The sequence below is a fragment of the Mus musculus genome, chromosome 16 (assembly GCF_000001635.26).
Source record: "Mus musculus strain C57BL/6J chromosome 16, GRCm38.p6 C57BL/6J".
Taxonomy (NCBI): domain Eukaryota; kingdom Metazoa; phylum Chordata; class Mammalia; order Rodentia; family Muridae; genus Mus; species Mus musculus.
In genome coordinates, this window is record NC_000082.6 from 72,301,816 (window position 1) to 72,316,320 (window position 14,505).

Genomic DNA, 14,505 nt, shown 5'->3' on the forward strand with positions numbered 1-14,505 from the left:
TTTCATCTAAATTGTCAAACTGCAACTTTGATAGCCTCTAAATTATCTTCTTCACTGAAAAAGATAACCTTTGAATATATCTGTCTATACCCAACCCTCTTGAGGCCGTATACTGAAATGAGGATAAATATTACATTATTTTTAACCTTACAAATAATTAGTTTATTCATTTATTATTTTAGTTATTTATTCATCTAAACCCAATATCACCTTCCTCTCATCGTGTGAGAAGAGGAAGTGTCCTCTGAGTGTCACCCCCCCCCCCCACACACACACACACTAATGCTCCCTGCACTGCCTTGAACGCCAAGTCATTGGAGGATTCTCTCCCACTGAAGCCGGACAAGGCAGTCCATTTATCAGTACTGGATCCACAAGCAGACAGATAACAGGCTCAGAACCAGCTCCTGCTCCAGTTGTTTGGAGACCCACATGAAAACCAAGCTGCTCATCTGCTACATATGTGCAGGAAGCCTAGGTCCAACCTGTGCTCGCTCTTTGGTTGGTAATTCAGTCTCTGGGAACCTCCGAGGGTTCAGGTTTATTGACACTGTTGGTATTTCTGTAGATTCCCTGTTCTTTTCAGGTCCCTCAATCCTTCTTCCAACTCTTCCACAAGACTCCCCAAGCTTCATCTAATGTTTGAGTGTGAGCCAAAGCACCTCTTGCCATTAGCTGCTAGGTAGAGCCTCTCAGAGGACAGTTATGCAAGGTTCCTGTTGGCAAGCATAACAGAATATCATTAATAATGTCAGGGATTGGTTCTTGCACATGGGATGGGTTTCAATTTAGGGCAGTCATTGGTTGGCCATTCACCAGGCTTTGCTACATTTTTTTTCTCCTCAAATCTTGTAGATAGGACACATTTTGGGTCAAAGGTTTTATGGGTGGTTTGCTATCCTAGTTCTGTCTGACCCCAGGTAGTGGCCACTTCATATCCCCCACAGCTATGAGTCTCAGCTAGAGTCTCTCCCATAGACCCTGGGGCCTCTCCCATCCCAGGTCTCTGGCATTTCCTAGTGATAGCCACACCCCACTGTCAATCTCCCCTCTCTCTACTGCTCTCTGTATATCCGATCTTCCCCCATCCCACTCCTCTTCCAACCCCTCTTCTACCTACTACCCTCCTTTCATAAACATACAATACATATTTTGTTTCCCCTTCTGAGAAAGATTCAACCATCCTCCCTTGGGTCTTTTTATTTTCCTTCTTTGGGTCTGTTGTTTATAGCATGGGTATCCTGTAGTTTATGGCTAATATCTACTTATAAGTGAGTACATACAATCAACGTCCTTTTGGGTCAGGGTTACCTCCTTCAGATGATATTTCCTAGTTCCATCCATTTGCCTGAAAAACCCATGATGCCCTTCTTTTTAATGGCTGAGTACTATTCCATTGTGTAAATGAGCCACATCTTCTCTATTCTATTCCTCACATGAGGGACATTTCGGTTGAACATACTTGAGCAATTGTCTTGTGGGATCATGCCCAGGAGTAGTATAGCAAGGTCTCGAGGTAGAATTATTCCCAATATTCCACAAAACTATGAAATCATTTTCCCTGAGTGGTTGGACAAGTTTGTAGTCCCACAAAGAGGGTAAAAGTGTGCCTTGCTCCTCAATGTCACCAGCATGTGCTGTCTTTGAGTTTTTTATCTTAGCCATTCTGATAGGTATCAGGTAGAATCTCAAAGATCTTGATTTGCATCTCTGGGATGACATAACACATTGAACGTTTTTAAAATTTATTCTTTAATTTTTTTTTGTACATTCCAGATTTTATCCCCCTCCCGGTACACACTCCAAATCTTCCAGATCTGACACCTCCTTGCCCACATCTCCAAGAGGATGTACCCACCCCACTCCCACTCTACCAGATCTCCCGAACCCCAGGGGCTCCAAGTCTCTTAGGGGTTAGATACATCTTCTCTGACTTGAGTTCAGACCCGGCAGTCTTTTGCTGTTTATGTGTTGGGGGCCTCATATCAGCTAGTGTGTGCTGCTTGTTTGGTGGTCCAGTTTCTGAGAGATGGCGCGAGTCCAAGTTAGTTGAGACTGCTGGTCTTCCTACAGGGTCACCCTCCTCCTTGGCTTCTTCCAGCCTTTCCATAATTTAATCACAGGAGTCACCAGCTTCTGTCTATTGGTTGGGTGAAAATATCTGCATCTGACTTTTCAGCTTTTTGTTAGGCCTTTTGGAGGGCAGTCATGATAGGCCCCTGTTTTTAAGCACACCATAGCATCAGTATTAGTGTCAGGCCTTGGAGCGTCCCTCTGAGCTGGATCCCATTTTGGGCCAGTCACTGGACCCCCTTTTCCTCAGGCTTCTCTCCACTTTTGTCCCTGCAGTTCTTTCAGACAGGAACAACTCTGAGTCAGAGTTTTTGACTGTGGGATGGCAACCCCATCCCTCCACTTGATTCCCCGTCTTTCTACTGGAGGTGCGCTCAACAGGTTCCATCTCCCCAATGTAGCATATTTCCTTTAAGGTCCCTCTATTTCAGATCTGTGAGTCTCTCACCTCTCAGGTCTCTGGTACATTTCTTTAAGATGCTGGGCCACTTAGGATTCCTCTGTTGGGAGTTCTGTTTAGCTCTGCACCCCATTTTGTAATTAGGTTATTTGGACTGCTGGTGTCTAACTTCTTGAATTCTTTGTATATTTTGGATACTGTACTGATGAGTTTAAGACTATTCCCCACTTTCTGTTCTATGAGGTTTAATGTGTTTTGTTTTACAGTGAAGTCTTTGATCCATTTGGACTCTAGTTTTGTACAGGATGATAATTGTGAATATATTTACATTCTCCTCTATGTAGACATCAAGTTACACCAGCACCATCTGTTGATGATGCTCTCCCATTTCCACTGTACAATTTTGGAGTCTTTTTGAAAAATCAATCGTCTATGGGTATGTGTATTTATTTCTAGGTCTTTGATTCAATTTCATTGATTCATCTCTTTGTTTTTATACCAATACAATGCAATTTTTATTACTATTTCTCTGTAGTACAGCTTGAGGTCAGGGATGGTGATACCTCTAGAAGTTCTTTTATTGTTCAGGATTGTTTTATCTATCCTGGGATTTTTGGTTTTCCATATGAAGTTGAGAATTGTTCTTTCACCATCTGCGAAGAATGGTGTTGGAATTTTTTATTGGAATTGCATTGAATCTGTAGATTGCTTCTGGTAAGATGGCTATTTTTACTATAATAATCCTACCCATCCAAGAGCATGGGAGATCTTTCTACTTTCTGATATCTTTCTCAATTGTTTTCCAGAGTCTTGAAGTTCTTGTCATACAGGTTTTCACTTGCATGGTTAGAGTGATACCAAGTTATTTTTTATTATTTGTGGATATTGTGAATGGTACTGTTTCCTTAACTTCTTTCTCAGCCTGTTTATTGTTTGTGTAGAGGACGGCTACTGATTTCTTTGAGTTCACTTCATATCCAGCCATTTTTCTGAAGGTTTTCTCAGTGCTAGGAGTTCTCTGGTAGAATTTTGGGGGTCCCTTATGTATACTATCACTATCATCTGTGAATACTGATGCTGTGACTTCTTCCATTCCAATTTGTATCCCTTTATTGTTTTTGGTTGTTCTATTGTTCTAGATAGAACTTCAAGTTCTATATTGAAGAGATAAGGGGACAATCCTTTCGTTGTCCTTGATTTTAGTTGAAATGTGTTACATTTCTCTCTATTTAATTTGATGTTATCTATTGGTTTGCTATATATTGCCTTTATTAGATTTAAGTACATCCCTTGTATTACTGTTTCCTCCAACACTTTTATCATGAAAGGGTATTGAATTTTGGCAAATGCCATTTCAGTATATAGTGAGATGATCATGTGGGTTTTTTTCCTTTCCATTTGTTTCATGAAGTACATATCTCTTTTTGCATCAGAGCTTTGTGCAGTTCCAAGGGCCTCAACTAATTCTCTTTCGTCTTACATTGTTAATAAGTATCCAAATCGTTCACATCTGAATGTTTTACATTTGTTATCTCTCAGAGTATTCCTACTTTCTCCTCTTCCCATATTTGCCAAGTTGGATTATTCACCCAACCTATCTGTGCTAAATACACCATTTCCACAGAGAAGCTTTAAATTAAAACCTCTTGCAATCTAATTTTTGAAATCATCCCTTTTCACTTCGCTAAAGATGTATGTTCAAAGTATGTCCTAAAATCTGCGATTTATGTGTAGCTATTCTTTCTACACATTAAGCTATCTTTCTCATGAAAGAATACACACAAACTGATCCTTGCCAAGTCCTTAGTCACTGGGTGAGAGGCACACGTGGGGTACTCAAAAGAAGTTTGGTAAGAATATGGCAGGTGCTTTTGATTCCTCCCATTTATTCTCAGGAATAGGGATACATGGCTTAGTTTGACAGACACAACCACAATGATGAGTTTTCACATAAAGGATACTATTCTACTTCCTGAGCTCATGAACTGCCAAAAGATCATCATGTATTTCAATTGGTGTTCTGAACTCTTTACTTGCAAGTGAGTTTGACAGAAGAAAAATGGAGAATTATTGCTAGTAATCTCTGAGCAGTTATGCACATGTTAAGTTATCCACATTAACTAGATTGTGCCAGGTGGAGCTGGAGAGAAAGCTCTTTAGGAAATGGAAGATGAGTGGAAAGATGTGGACTTCTGGATATTTGTGTTCTTTAGCAAAATGAGAGAATGTCTTACTGTAATTAGATTCTAAGGTTGAAAGCAAGACTTAAAAAGAAAATGTAAGGAGCTTCTTTGTTATCCCGGAAGGCATAGGTTTGTTTGCTTGTCAATCAACACAATTTGTTGATGAAGATCCCAGTGCAATTTATCCCAGAATAGCAAAATATTTATGAGGGATATGACAAGTTTTGTGTCTGTGTATCTCATTGACTTGACTTTATGACATTGGTTCTTAATAACATACTTACTATCTTAATATTATTTATTTATGTATTACCTTATTTATTTATTTATTTTATATTGAGTCAAAGTTTCCCTCTGTAGCCAGTTTAAATCAGACTAATGGAAGTCTTCCCTTTTCAGTCTCCCAGTAGTTGGAATTACAGTTTTGAAATACCACACCCAGTAATATTTCTTGAATCAAAGAGTCTGGATGATATATGTTGATAATACATTTTTAAATTCTTTGTATTCCTGGCTTAGAATTTCAGAGAAGATTCTGCATAATAGTTAGCATAATTCTGTTTATAATTTAAGATATCTGATAGTTCTGGTTTTGGAACATCCTTGGGAACACCAACTGAAGTTGAGCGGCTCCTCTCATTATTCACAGAGCTCTATCTGTGTGTGGCCACAATCTCCACTGTCCATTCCTGTCCTCTGCCAACCCTATTTTGCTTATCTGTCGATGTTCTTGCATCCTAGAGACCTTTAGTTTTCCTCAGCTGTAGAAAAAGAATAGTAAATTGCACATCCTCACGTACATTTTTAAAAAGCAGTCTTGGCAGCTGTGTGAACTGCACCAGGTTAGAGAACATTATTATGTATATAGAAGTATCTGAAAATAGCTTTATGTTCTTATTAAAATATTAGAGTATGTTTTGTGGAATAATGTTTTTGGAAGCAAAAAAAATATTTTATAACTAAAAATATATATATGTTCCAAACTGGAGGCAAGTATCTATGCCATTACTGTATAGTTCCAAAAATAATCAGGGCAAAATTTCCATTTGTCCACAGGAAATAGACTTCATCGTGAAGCAGAGAAATCTGATTTGATGAAAATTCTGTTCAGCTTATAAAGTGATAAAAATCATTATGCAGGAAACAGAAGAGTTGGAAGATACCAACATGTATTTACAAAGCAAACGAGTGTTTGTGATGCAGTGCAGATGATCCCAGAACGTGCCATGCACACTACATTTTGCCTGCTTCAGGGAGCTGAGATATTTCTGGCAGACTGTCTTTATATATTATTCTCTGAATAGAGAAATCGAACAGTGCAGGCTGACGATGAAGGATGGTAGTTTACCACTCCCTCTTTTTCAGAGGTATTTTTATCATCCCTTAGCATCCAATATTTATACATCTAATCCCTTCTGCAAGATGTTAGATACAGAGCTCTGAGAACAAGTGAGGGGATTTTTCCCCCCTCTCTTAACAAGCACCTCTGTTTGAAATGAGGTGTGTTTGCAGTGCCAAAATTAAATACCCAGTTTCGTCAAGTACTATAATCAGTGGTACAGAAAGGGTAGGTAGGGAAATGCGGATGTCTCAGCTTTTTTCTCCTTACCATGTTATGAAAGATGTTGACAAACATTTGGAAAGAAGTGAGAGATGGAAGGAGCAGATTAGGAACTGGTGGCAGCAGAAAGACTCGGGAAACTCTCAGCCTCTCCATCCTCACATCTGTGCTTATGTATAGAGGAAAGCTGTGCATCTCTTCTAGTTTGGGGGGTTTTAAAAAAACATTTTCTGCACTATTCAAATAGAGACTGAGAGGAGCATACCTGTTTTATTTTTATTTTAAGTGAATGGGGATAACAGCGTCTTTGCACTTCTGGTGCCTGAAATGACAGGGTTGGCACCAGGTTTCTCTTCTCAGTAAGAGCCTTCAGGTTCGTCTGCGACAGGACTCTCCACAGAGGTTATTTTTACCTGGCATGGCTGTGCTGTTACTGATGCTGCTCTTCTCAATGGCTGAAATAACTTCCCCTGTGGGTGTCTCCGGCAGAATGAGAGCTGGGTCAAGGTGGAGAGGTGAAAAGAACCGTGAGTAGCCAGATGAATTTACTGTTGGTTCATTTCTTTCTTTCTTCTTTATGTGGAGGAATGCATCTAGTCTGGTTTACTTAAGTCCGTAGTGTTTCAAGAGGTTGTTCTAGGATGTAAAAAGAATTTTACACATTAAATATGTATGCAAAATAAATGGGCTCTACCTGCTAAGTGCTATGCAGTGGCAATGCTATCCTGGTTCTCATTAAAAAGAGTTTTGTTTGGCTTTTGGTTTTTTGTGGATTTTTTTCCCTCTTTAACTCTTACAGTTTCCGGTACTTGGAAATATTTTGACTGATAGGTCCTAAGGATGTGTATTGGATGTGTATTATAATTTCTTTCTTATCTACATTGCAAGGATCTTGAAAGTTTTTGTGTGGATATCAAAACACTAGTTATGTAAATCTAATAATTTAAAAATCTCCTATATAAGCACTCTGGTCTGAGGGTGATAAGAAGGGAAACTTAGAAATTGAAAACATTGTAAGCACTTTGACTTTAACAGCTAAGAGTTGATACTTTGAGAGTTGATGCTTTCTAATTGGGTTTGGTAAATATTTTACAGTCCAGGATCAACTTATTGATTTCTTCTCGTGAATGTGCAATCCCTTCATACTTGACTATAAAATCTGTTTCTCTGTTTATACATTTTGTAAGTACTGTTTTATGCTGTAGGTATAAAGCTGTTTCTAGTGTTAAAAAGAAGAAATGGATTTGATGCTTACCCCTGCACTATTGAATCCATACAGCCAATGCCTTTACTTTTATTATACCACAGGATACTGAGTGTATGTGTGCGTGCACATGTGCGTGCGTGTGCATGTGCACCTGAGTTTGTGTGTGTTTGCATGCACATATATGAAACAATGGATTTACTTATGAACACGTGTATGTATAAGCACTTTTCACCAAGTATTAAAGGGTAGCCTCAAAGTCACTATTTCTATATCTATCTCAAAAAGCAGATAGAGAAATGGAACCAACTATTCATGTGGAGACAAGAATGCTGCTTTTGAATATGATTGATCAAAAGATGCATGCCAGTCATTAACTTTTTAAATTGAACTTCTCCAAATTCCCAGAAACCTGCAAGCTAATTGTTGATAGTACAATGTTTATTTTAATTGTGCTTGCCCGTGATGAGTTCTGTCCTACTGACATGGCTAGAAAGTGCGAAGCCAGGGAGGACAGACCAATGGGAACTCTTATGCAAGACAAGCTGGAGACAGTCTCAAAACAATTTGCAGTGTTTTCATTTAAGTTTTGCATTTCCCAACCCTCACTAGATTGTGGTCCCCTTTTCTCTTTCATTCTTTTTCTTTCTATTTCTTTTCTTTCTTTCTTTCTTTCTTTCTTTCTTTCTCTCTTTCTTTCTTTTTTTTAGAAAAAGTCAGAGATATAGGTCATACATTTATGTTATCATAAAGTATGAATGGTTTTTCATACTGAGCAGTTCTTTTCTGGACACACATGTGGTCTCAGAATCTCCAGTGTAAAGTTATACGCTTATTATCCATTGAAGTAGAACAAGAGAGCCTTTTCTCTTCGAACTCCAGGATTCTTAAGAGTTATTCTACATCTAAACTTTAAATTCAATCATGTCAGGCCATAGAATTGACAGTATTACTTATCTATCCGTACTGTTCATAATGGTGTCAAATTGTTCGTGTTGTGTTTCGAAATTCATGGTATCTAATGTAGACATGACCACTTGTACTTGAAAATGGGGAAGTGGATTGTATTATTCACTATTCTTCCTGCCGGAACCAAATGCTGGACAGCTAGAAACTGAAGGGACGATAACTTTAACTTAGCTGCTGGTTTAGGATGATAAATTCATCCAAGTGGGCAAAGCTTGAAAGTGTCCACAATAGTAGAATCATAAGGCAGTTTGGTCACCCTAATGTTGAAGACAGGAAGCAGTATATTCTTGTCTTTAGCTAATCCCTTTTGACTATATCACTCCAGCCAGGGGAGGATAATGGTACCCACATTCAGAGGGAGCAACACCCTCACAAGCTTGAGCAAAGGTGATTTCAAGTCAGTCAACTTGACAATGAAGATCAACATCACACTGACATCCTGAGTTATGTGACTTGTACCAAGCCACCGGTACAGCTTTATTGTCATAGCTTACACAAAGCTTGACCATCACACAAATTTCCCACAATGGGCAACTGACCCATGAGGACCTACCTTATAGTTCCTCTATCATCTCTGGGACCACTTTTAACATTACCATGTGAATCTGCTCTGGGATATTCAAATGGAACCTTGTGAGGAATGAAATTCTAAAGACATCATTCTAACTGAACAAATATAAATGACTCACACAAGAGACAAACATTGAAATATACCAACAAATCTCAAACTATTTTAGGGAAATATGGTGAAAATGTATTCAGGTGGGGTGAGTGGAAATATGGAGAAAAACATAATCAAGCAATTCTTCTTACTCTAGACTTTTAATTTTATGTTCATAAATTATCCAGTTGGCTGGAGGTAAATAAAATATAAAATTTCCAGAAAATGTGGTTGGTAGTCTCTAAGGCAAAAGAATATGATACTGGTGCATTCTAACTGATCCACAAGGACACAGCAATTGAGAAATCAAAGATGCCCATTAACAGAAGAGGCTAGGCAAGGAAAACTGAGGAATTCTTTCTTTCTTTCTTTTTTAATATTTTTATTATTATGTATTTTCCTCAATTACATTTAGAATGCTATCCCAAAAGTCCCCCATACCCTCCCCCCCCACTTCCCTACCCACCCATTCCCATTTTTTGGCCCTGGCATTCCCCTGTACTGGGGCATATAAAGTTTGCCTGTCCAATGGGCCTCTCTTTCCAGTGATGGCCGACTAGGCCATCTTTTGATACATATGCAGCTAGAGTCAAGAGCTCCGGGGTACTGGTTAGTTCATAATGTTTCACCTACAGGGTTGCAGACCCCTTTAGCTCCTTGGGTGCTTTCCCTAGCTCCTCCATTGGGGGCCCTGTGATCCATCCAATAGCTGACTGTGAGCATCCACTTCTGTGTTTGCTAGGCCCCGGCCTAGTCTCACAAGAGACAGCTATATCAGGGTCCTTTCAGCCAACACTTGCTAGTGTATGCAATGGTGTCATCGTTTGGAGGCTAATTATGGGATGGATCCCTGGATATGGCAGTCTCTAGGTGGTCCATCCTTTTGTCTCAGCTCCAAACTTTGTCTCTGTAGCTCCTCTTTCCCAAGCAAAAAGAATCCTTCTAGATACAAATCACTAGACACTGATTTTTTTTTATATACATTATTGAATATGATATTAACTTTGATCTAATGTTAATATACAGTAGTATTCAAAAGAATATTGCAACAAAAACATTTATAGGAACTCAAATAACAAAAAACTGATTTTGAGGAGCTTAATTTTCAAACAAAAGTGAGTTCTGAAAAATAATGACATGAAACACGCTGTGCTGTGTGCAAGTTGGAAGCCAGCCTGGGTTAAAAAATAAAGTCACATGCAAACTTTATATGCCCCAATACAGGGGAACGCCAGGGCCAAAAGTGGGAGTGGGTGGGTAGGGGAGGAGGGGGGAGGGTATGGGGAACTTTTGGGATAGCATTGGAAATGTAAATGAGGAAAATACCTAATAAAAATATATAAAAAAAAATAAAGTCACAAAACCCATTACTGACAAAGTTGAGGTCTCTGTGAAGGTAACCATCCTTGGAGTGATCTCATGAAAGCATGTACTGAAGAAATACTTTTGTATCAGCCTTCGCCAACCTGACCTTTTCTGCTCCCCCATCTGCAATGTTCCCTAAGCCTCAGGAACTTGCACATGGGGATGCCTCCATTACAAAGGAGCACTCCACTCTCACTTATTCCCTGCAGCTTTACCAGCTGTGAGCCTCCAGTTTACCCAGGTCTGTCATCCAAAGAAGACCCATGAATCAGGACTGAGAGCTCTACTGATGTATGATTCTATCTTTTAAGTGTTTAGAATGCAGTTTAGTGCTATGTCGACTTATCAAAGTAATGTTAGTAGAGGTTTCTTTTAGGGCCTATGACAACCTTACCTATGTCACTGGTTAGCAGTGTTTTCTACAAAGTAGCACACATCCGATAGCACAGCACTGTACCTGGGAAGTAACACAGCAAGAGGGTCAGGAGTTTGGGGCCATCCTTGGATACAGACACTGATTGAGTGGGGACTATGTGAGAACCCAACTCAATATTTAAAAAGTAGAAAGAAAGAAAGAAAGAAAGAAAGAAAGAAAGAAAGAAAGAAAGAAAGGAAGGAAGGAAGGAAGGAAGGAAGGAAGGAAGGAAGGAAGGAAGGAAGGAAGGAAGAAAGGAAGAAAGAAAAGGAAAAATACATTAGATTGTAAAAATGCTTAAAATATAACAAATGATATAAAAGATAGACTTATGTGCATATGACTTTATACAATTAAAAAATCATAAATTTCTCCTCAGTTTAAAAATAGCAGCACCAACTTTTCTCAGCTCACTAATTGTGCTTGTAGCCTAATTTTATATCATATATTTAATCACGGGTTTAGTTCACCACTGGGAAGATCAAAAGCATGGATTCCTGAAGTCCTGTTGTTGGTTTTTTTCACTATCTTTAATAAAGACCATGGAAACTATATTCATTCAACAAATGTTTATTGACTGAATAATGGCACAAAGCAGAATTCAATTAAAATCAAAATTTTATCAAACATTGAGGTTATATGTTTAACACTGTAAGCCCGCTTAAGCCTTTCCATAAAAAAAGTATTTTTTTTTATTTTCTGTCTCCTAATTACATAGTAAAAGAACTAAGCACAAATATTATTTATAAACATATATTTGAACATTTAGAAACTTAAAATAGCACTATATTAAAACAGCATGTAGGGCATAGAAACTCACAACACTGTAACAAGGAATAGAAAGTATTCCTGAGAGGAACACGAAAATCAATAAGCAGTAATTTCACAATACATTAAAATGCTTCATTTCTATTTATGCAATATGACTATCTTCACCTTTCAATTTTAAAATAAATTCTTAAAAGCAAATTTTATAATGAAAACACATAATATAAAACTATAGTGGTAGTAAAAAGAAACAAAAGTAAAAATAATGTCTTGATTATAAAATAGTTAATATAAATGAGAAACTAAATCTATTTTGAATTAAACTAAATTTATTTAAACTAAATTTTATTTTCTAAATAAAAGTTACAGAAAGCAAGGAAAAACATAGGCACTTTATGAATTAAGGAAATGACTAAAACTTACTAAGTGATATTTGTTAAATAAAAATCTGAACAGAGCAGAACACCTGTGGAAATTTACCACTCGAATGAAGCAAAGTATAAAGAAATGGTACAGATTTCAATATGGGTCAGTATTTATATTTCAGGTTCCAATCAAGTGAACCTCATCAAATACATGTCATATAAATGAATCATTTTCCCCATAGTTCATACAGATAGAAATCATTATATTTTAGGGAAATACAGGCTCCTGGTACATTCTCAGGAACATAGCAGGTGTCCGGCTTTCTAGATACCATCCCCTCTCTCTTTCTCGGATGGATGTATGAAGAATATAAGGCCCAGAGGAAGGAGCAGATGGGAGAGCATGCAGAGACCCACAGCCAGAAGTTATTTGGACAGAGAGTCTAAATTTGGAGTCTCAATTTGGTTCCTTCCCTCACAGAGATCAGAGCACCCTGTGAAAGAGGGAAAGGAAAGACTGTGAGAGTCAGAGGGGATGGAGAACATGGCCCACTGGATCAATGAAGCAAGGCTTGTATGGCTCACCGAGGATGAAGAGGCAAAGCTGGGCATACACTGGTCTGTACTAGAGCCTCTGCTACATGTATGATAGTTGTTAGCTTGGTGTTTCTGTGTGACCCCTTATAGCACTACTTTCTCAAGCCTGCCAGCAATATAAATAATGACACAGAGGCTTTTACTATTTTAAAGCTTAGACCTTTTAGCTAGGGCAGCTTTCTAGCCTAACCCAACTAATCCTGGCACTATATCCTGCCATGTGGCTAGCTCTACCTCTCTCCTCTGCTCTGATCCTTTCACCTCCATGTCCCTGCCAAATCTCCAGAGCTTTATTTCTTCTCCCAGCATCCTCCTTTCTTGGAAGTTCTGCCCTGTTTCACAGTGGGGCTAGAAAAAGAACTCAGCAGATATTGCTCTTTCTGAGAACCTGGGCTCAATTCCCATCACTTTGTAATTCCTAATCCAAGAGAACTTGATGCCTCTGGCCTACAAGGGCACAAACACTTGTGTGCACATAGTTATATACACACAAACACACACAGGCACACACATATACACAGAGCACACACATACAAGTGGACAGATGATCTATGACAAAGTGGTATAGCTGGATATTGAGGTAGATCAATTCCTATCCTCACATGGAATCAGCACTTTGGTTGTCTCAGTGCCTGCCTGTAATAATTCTCACTCCCATGAGCAATGTATGAGTGTCCGTTTTACTCCACAAAGCCCTCCACTTTTATAATACAGCGAAAATATATTCTTGTACATACTTGATCAAATAATGAAACTTGTGCAAAACCAGGTGTTGGTAAAATGTAAAGTGGAGCGTTGTCCTCTGAGTGAAGAACAGAATCCACGGCATTACAATACTCTGAAGTACAGTGCAATGCAGTTACTTAAGGACGGAGTGGAACTAATACAATTTTACATTGAGAAGCCCCAGAAGTGGAATACCACTACCAGGGAAGCACCATGTGTTTCCTTGGGAATATAAACAGAAACAATCGACATAGTACACATCAGTTGCTACTCCTTTGTCAAAGCCGCTCTGTCCTTCTGCAGTCATCTAATAATCCTTCAGCAGAGAACAGATAGGGATCTCATGCATTTACTTCACCAATGGTCATAAAAATCACAGGTTTATCGTTATAGTGTGATAGTTTTAAAATATGCAATAATTCATAGTAAAATTTCAAAGCACGATATAGTGTTTCATGTTCACAATCTCTTACAGTGTGATACTGTGGGAAGTGCTATTTTTTTCTATCACATATTCTTTGTAAGTATACAGAGTTGAAATAACAGATGTTAATTTCAGTTTGGCAGTGGATTTCAAACTGTGTTGCACTTCAAATGAAACCAGTTGATTCTTATGAATCAATATACTATGTGGAAAAACACCAATAACTCCATTATATCCTTTAATGCATCAAATCTCCATAACTAATTATAAACTAAGATAGCATAGTGGATATAAGCTTGCTTCACAAGCCTCAAGTTCTCAGTTTAATGGTAGAAAAGGAGATATTATTTTGGAACATTACCCACATATTCCATGCCAAGTAAGTGTTCACAATTCAAGTACATAATACAGAACCTAGAATGCCAATAGCATAGTAGATACATAAAGTAACAACTATGAAATTGTTTCTGGGACCTTTGTTGTATACGGAAGCTGCACAGACTTGTACTTCCTTCATTCCTTCTCATTTTGTAAGCTTCTCAGTGTTTGGAAAAGGAGATGTAACTTCCAGAATATGAGTGTCTTCAGCAAAACAATGTAGCTATTCTCAAGAAATAAAATAGATTTTGTTTCATTCCATTTCTCTAGGTTTCTATGTCTGTTGTATGAGGATGAGTTAGCAAATACCAGATCGTAGATAAACACTTTACTGCGGGTGAAGGCCAATGCTTCGCTGTGGCCCTGGTGCATTTTCTTTTGTGTGGTGGATACAGTTGTGTTAATATCTGCACCAA

The 14,505-nt window shown here is 38.4% G+C and overlaps 1 protein-coding gene across 4 annotated transcripts in view; it reads left to right on the forward strand.

Annotated features, from left to right (window-relative positions):
• Robo1 (roundabout guidance receptor 1) overlaps nt 1-14,505 on the forward strand; it is a 1,019,974-nt gene that overhangs the window by 274,298 nt on the left and 731,171 nt on the right. Inside the window, exon 1 of one of the 4 annotated variants that reach the window (XM_017316894.2) lies at nt 6,164-6,744. The exons of 2 other annotated variants lie outside the window; for them this stretch is intronic. In XM_017316894.2, the coding sequence (XP_017172383.1) occupies nt 6,636-6,744 (109 nt within the window). In that variant the 5' untranslated portion in view covers nt 6,164-6,635. Of the gene's footprint in view, nt 1-6,163; nt 6,745-14,505 lie in introns of those variants that run through there. One more of the 4 variants, XM_006522961.3, reaches the window with a different exon arrangement.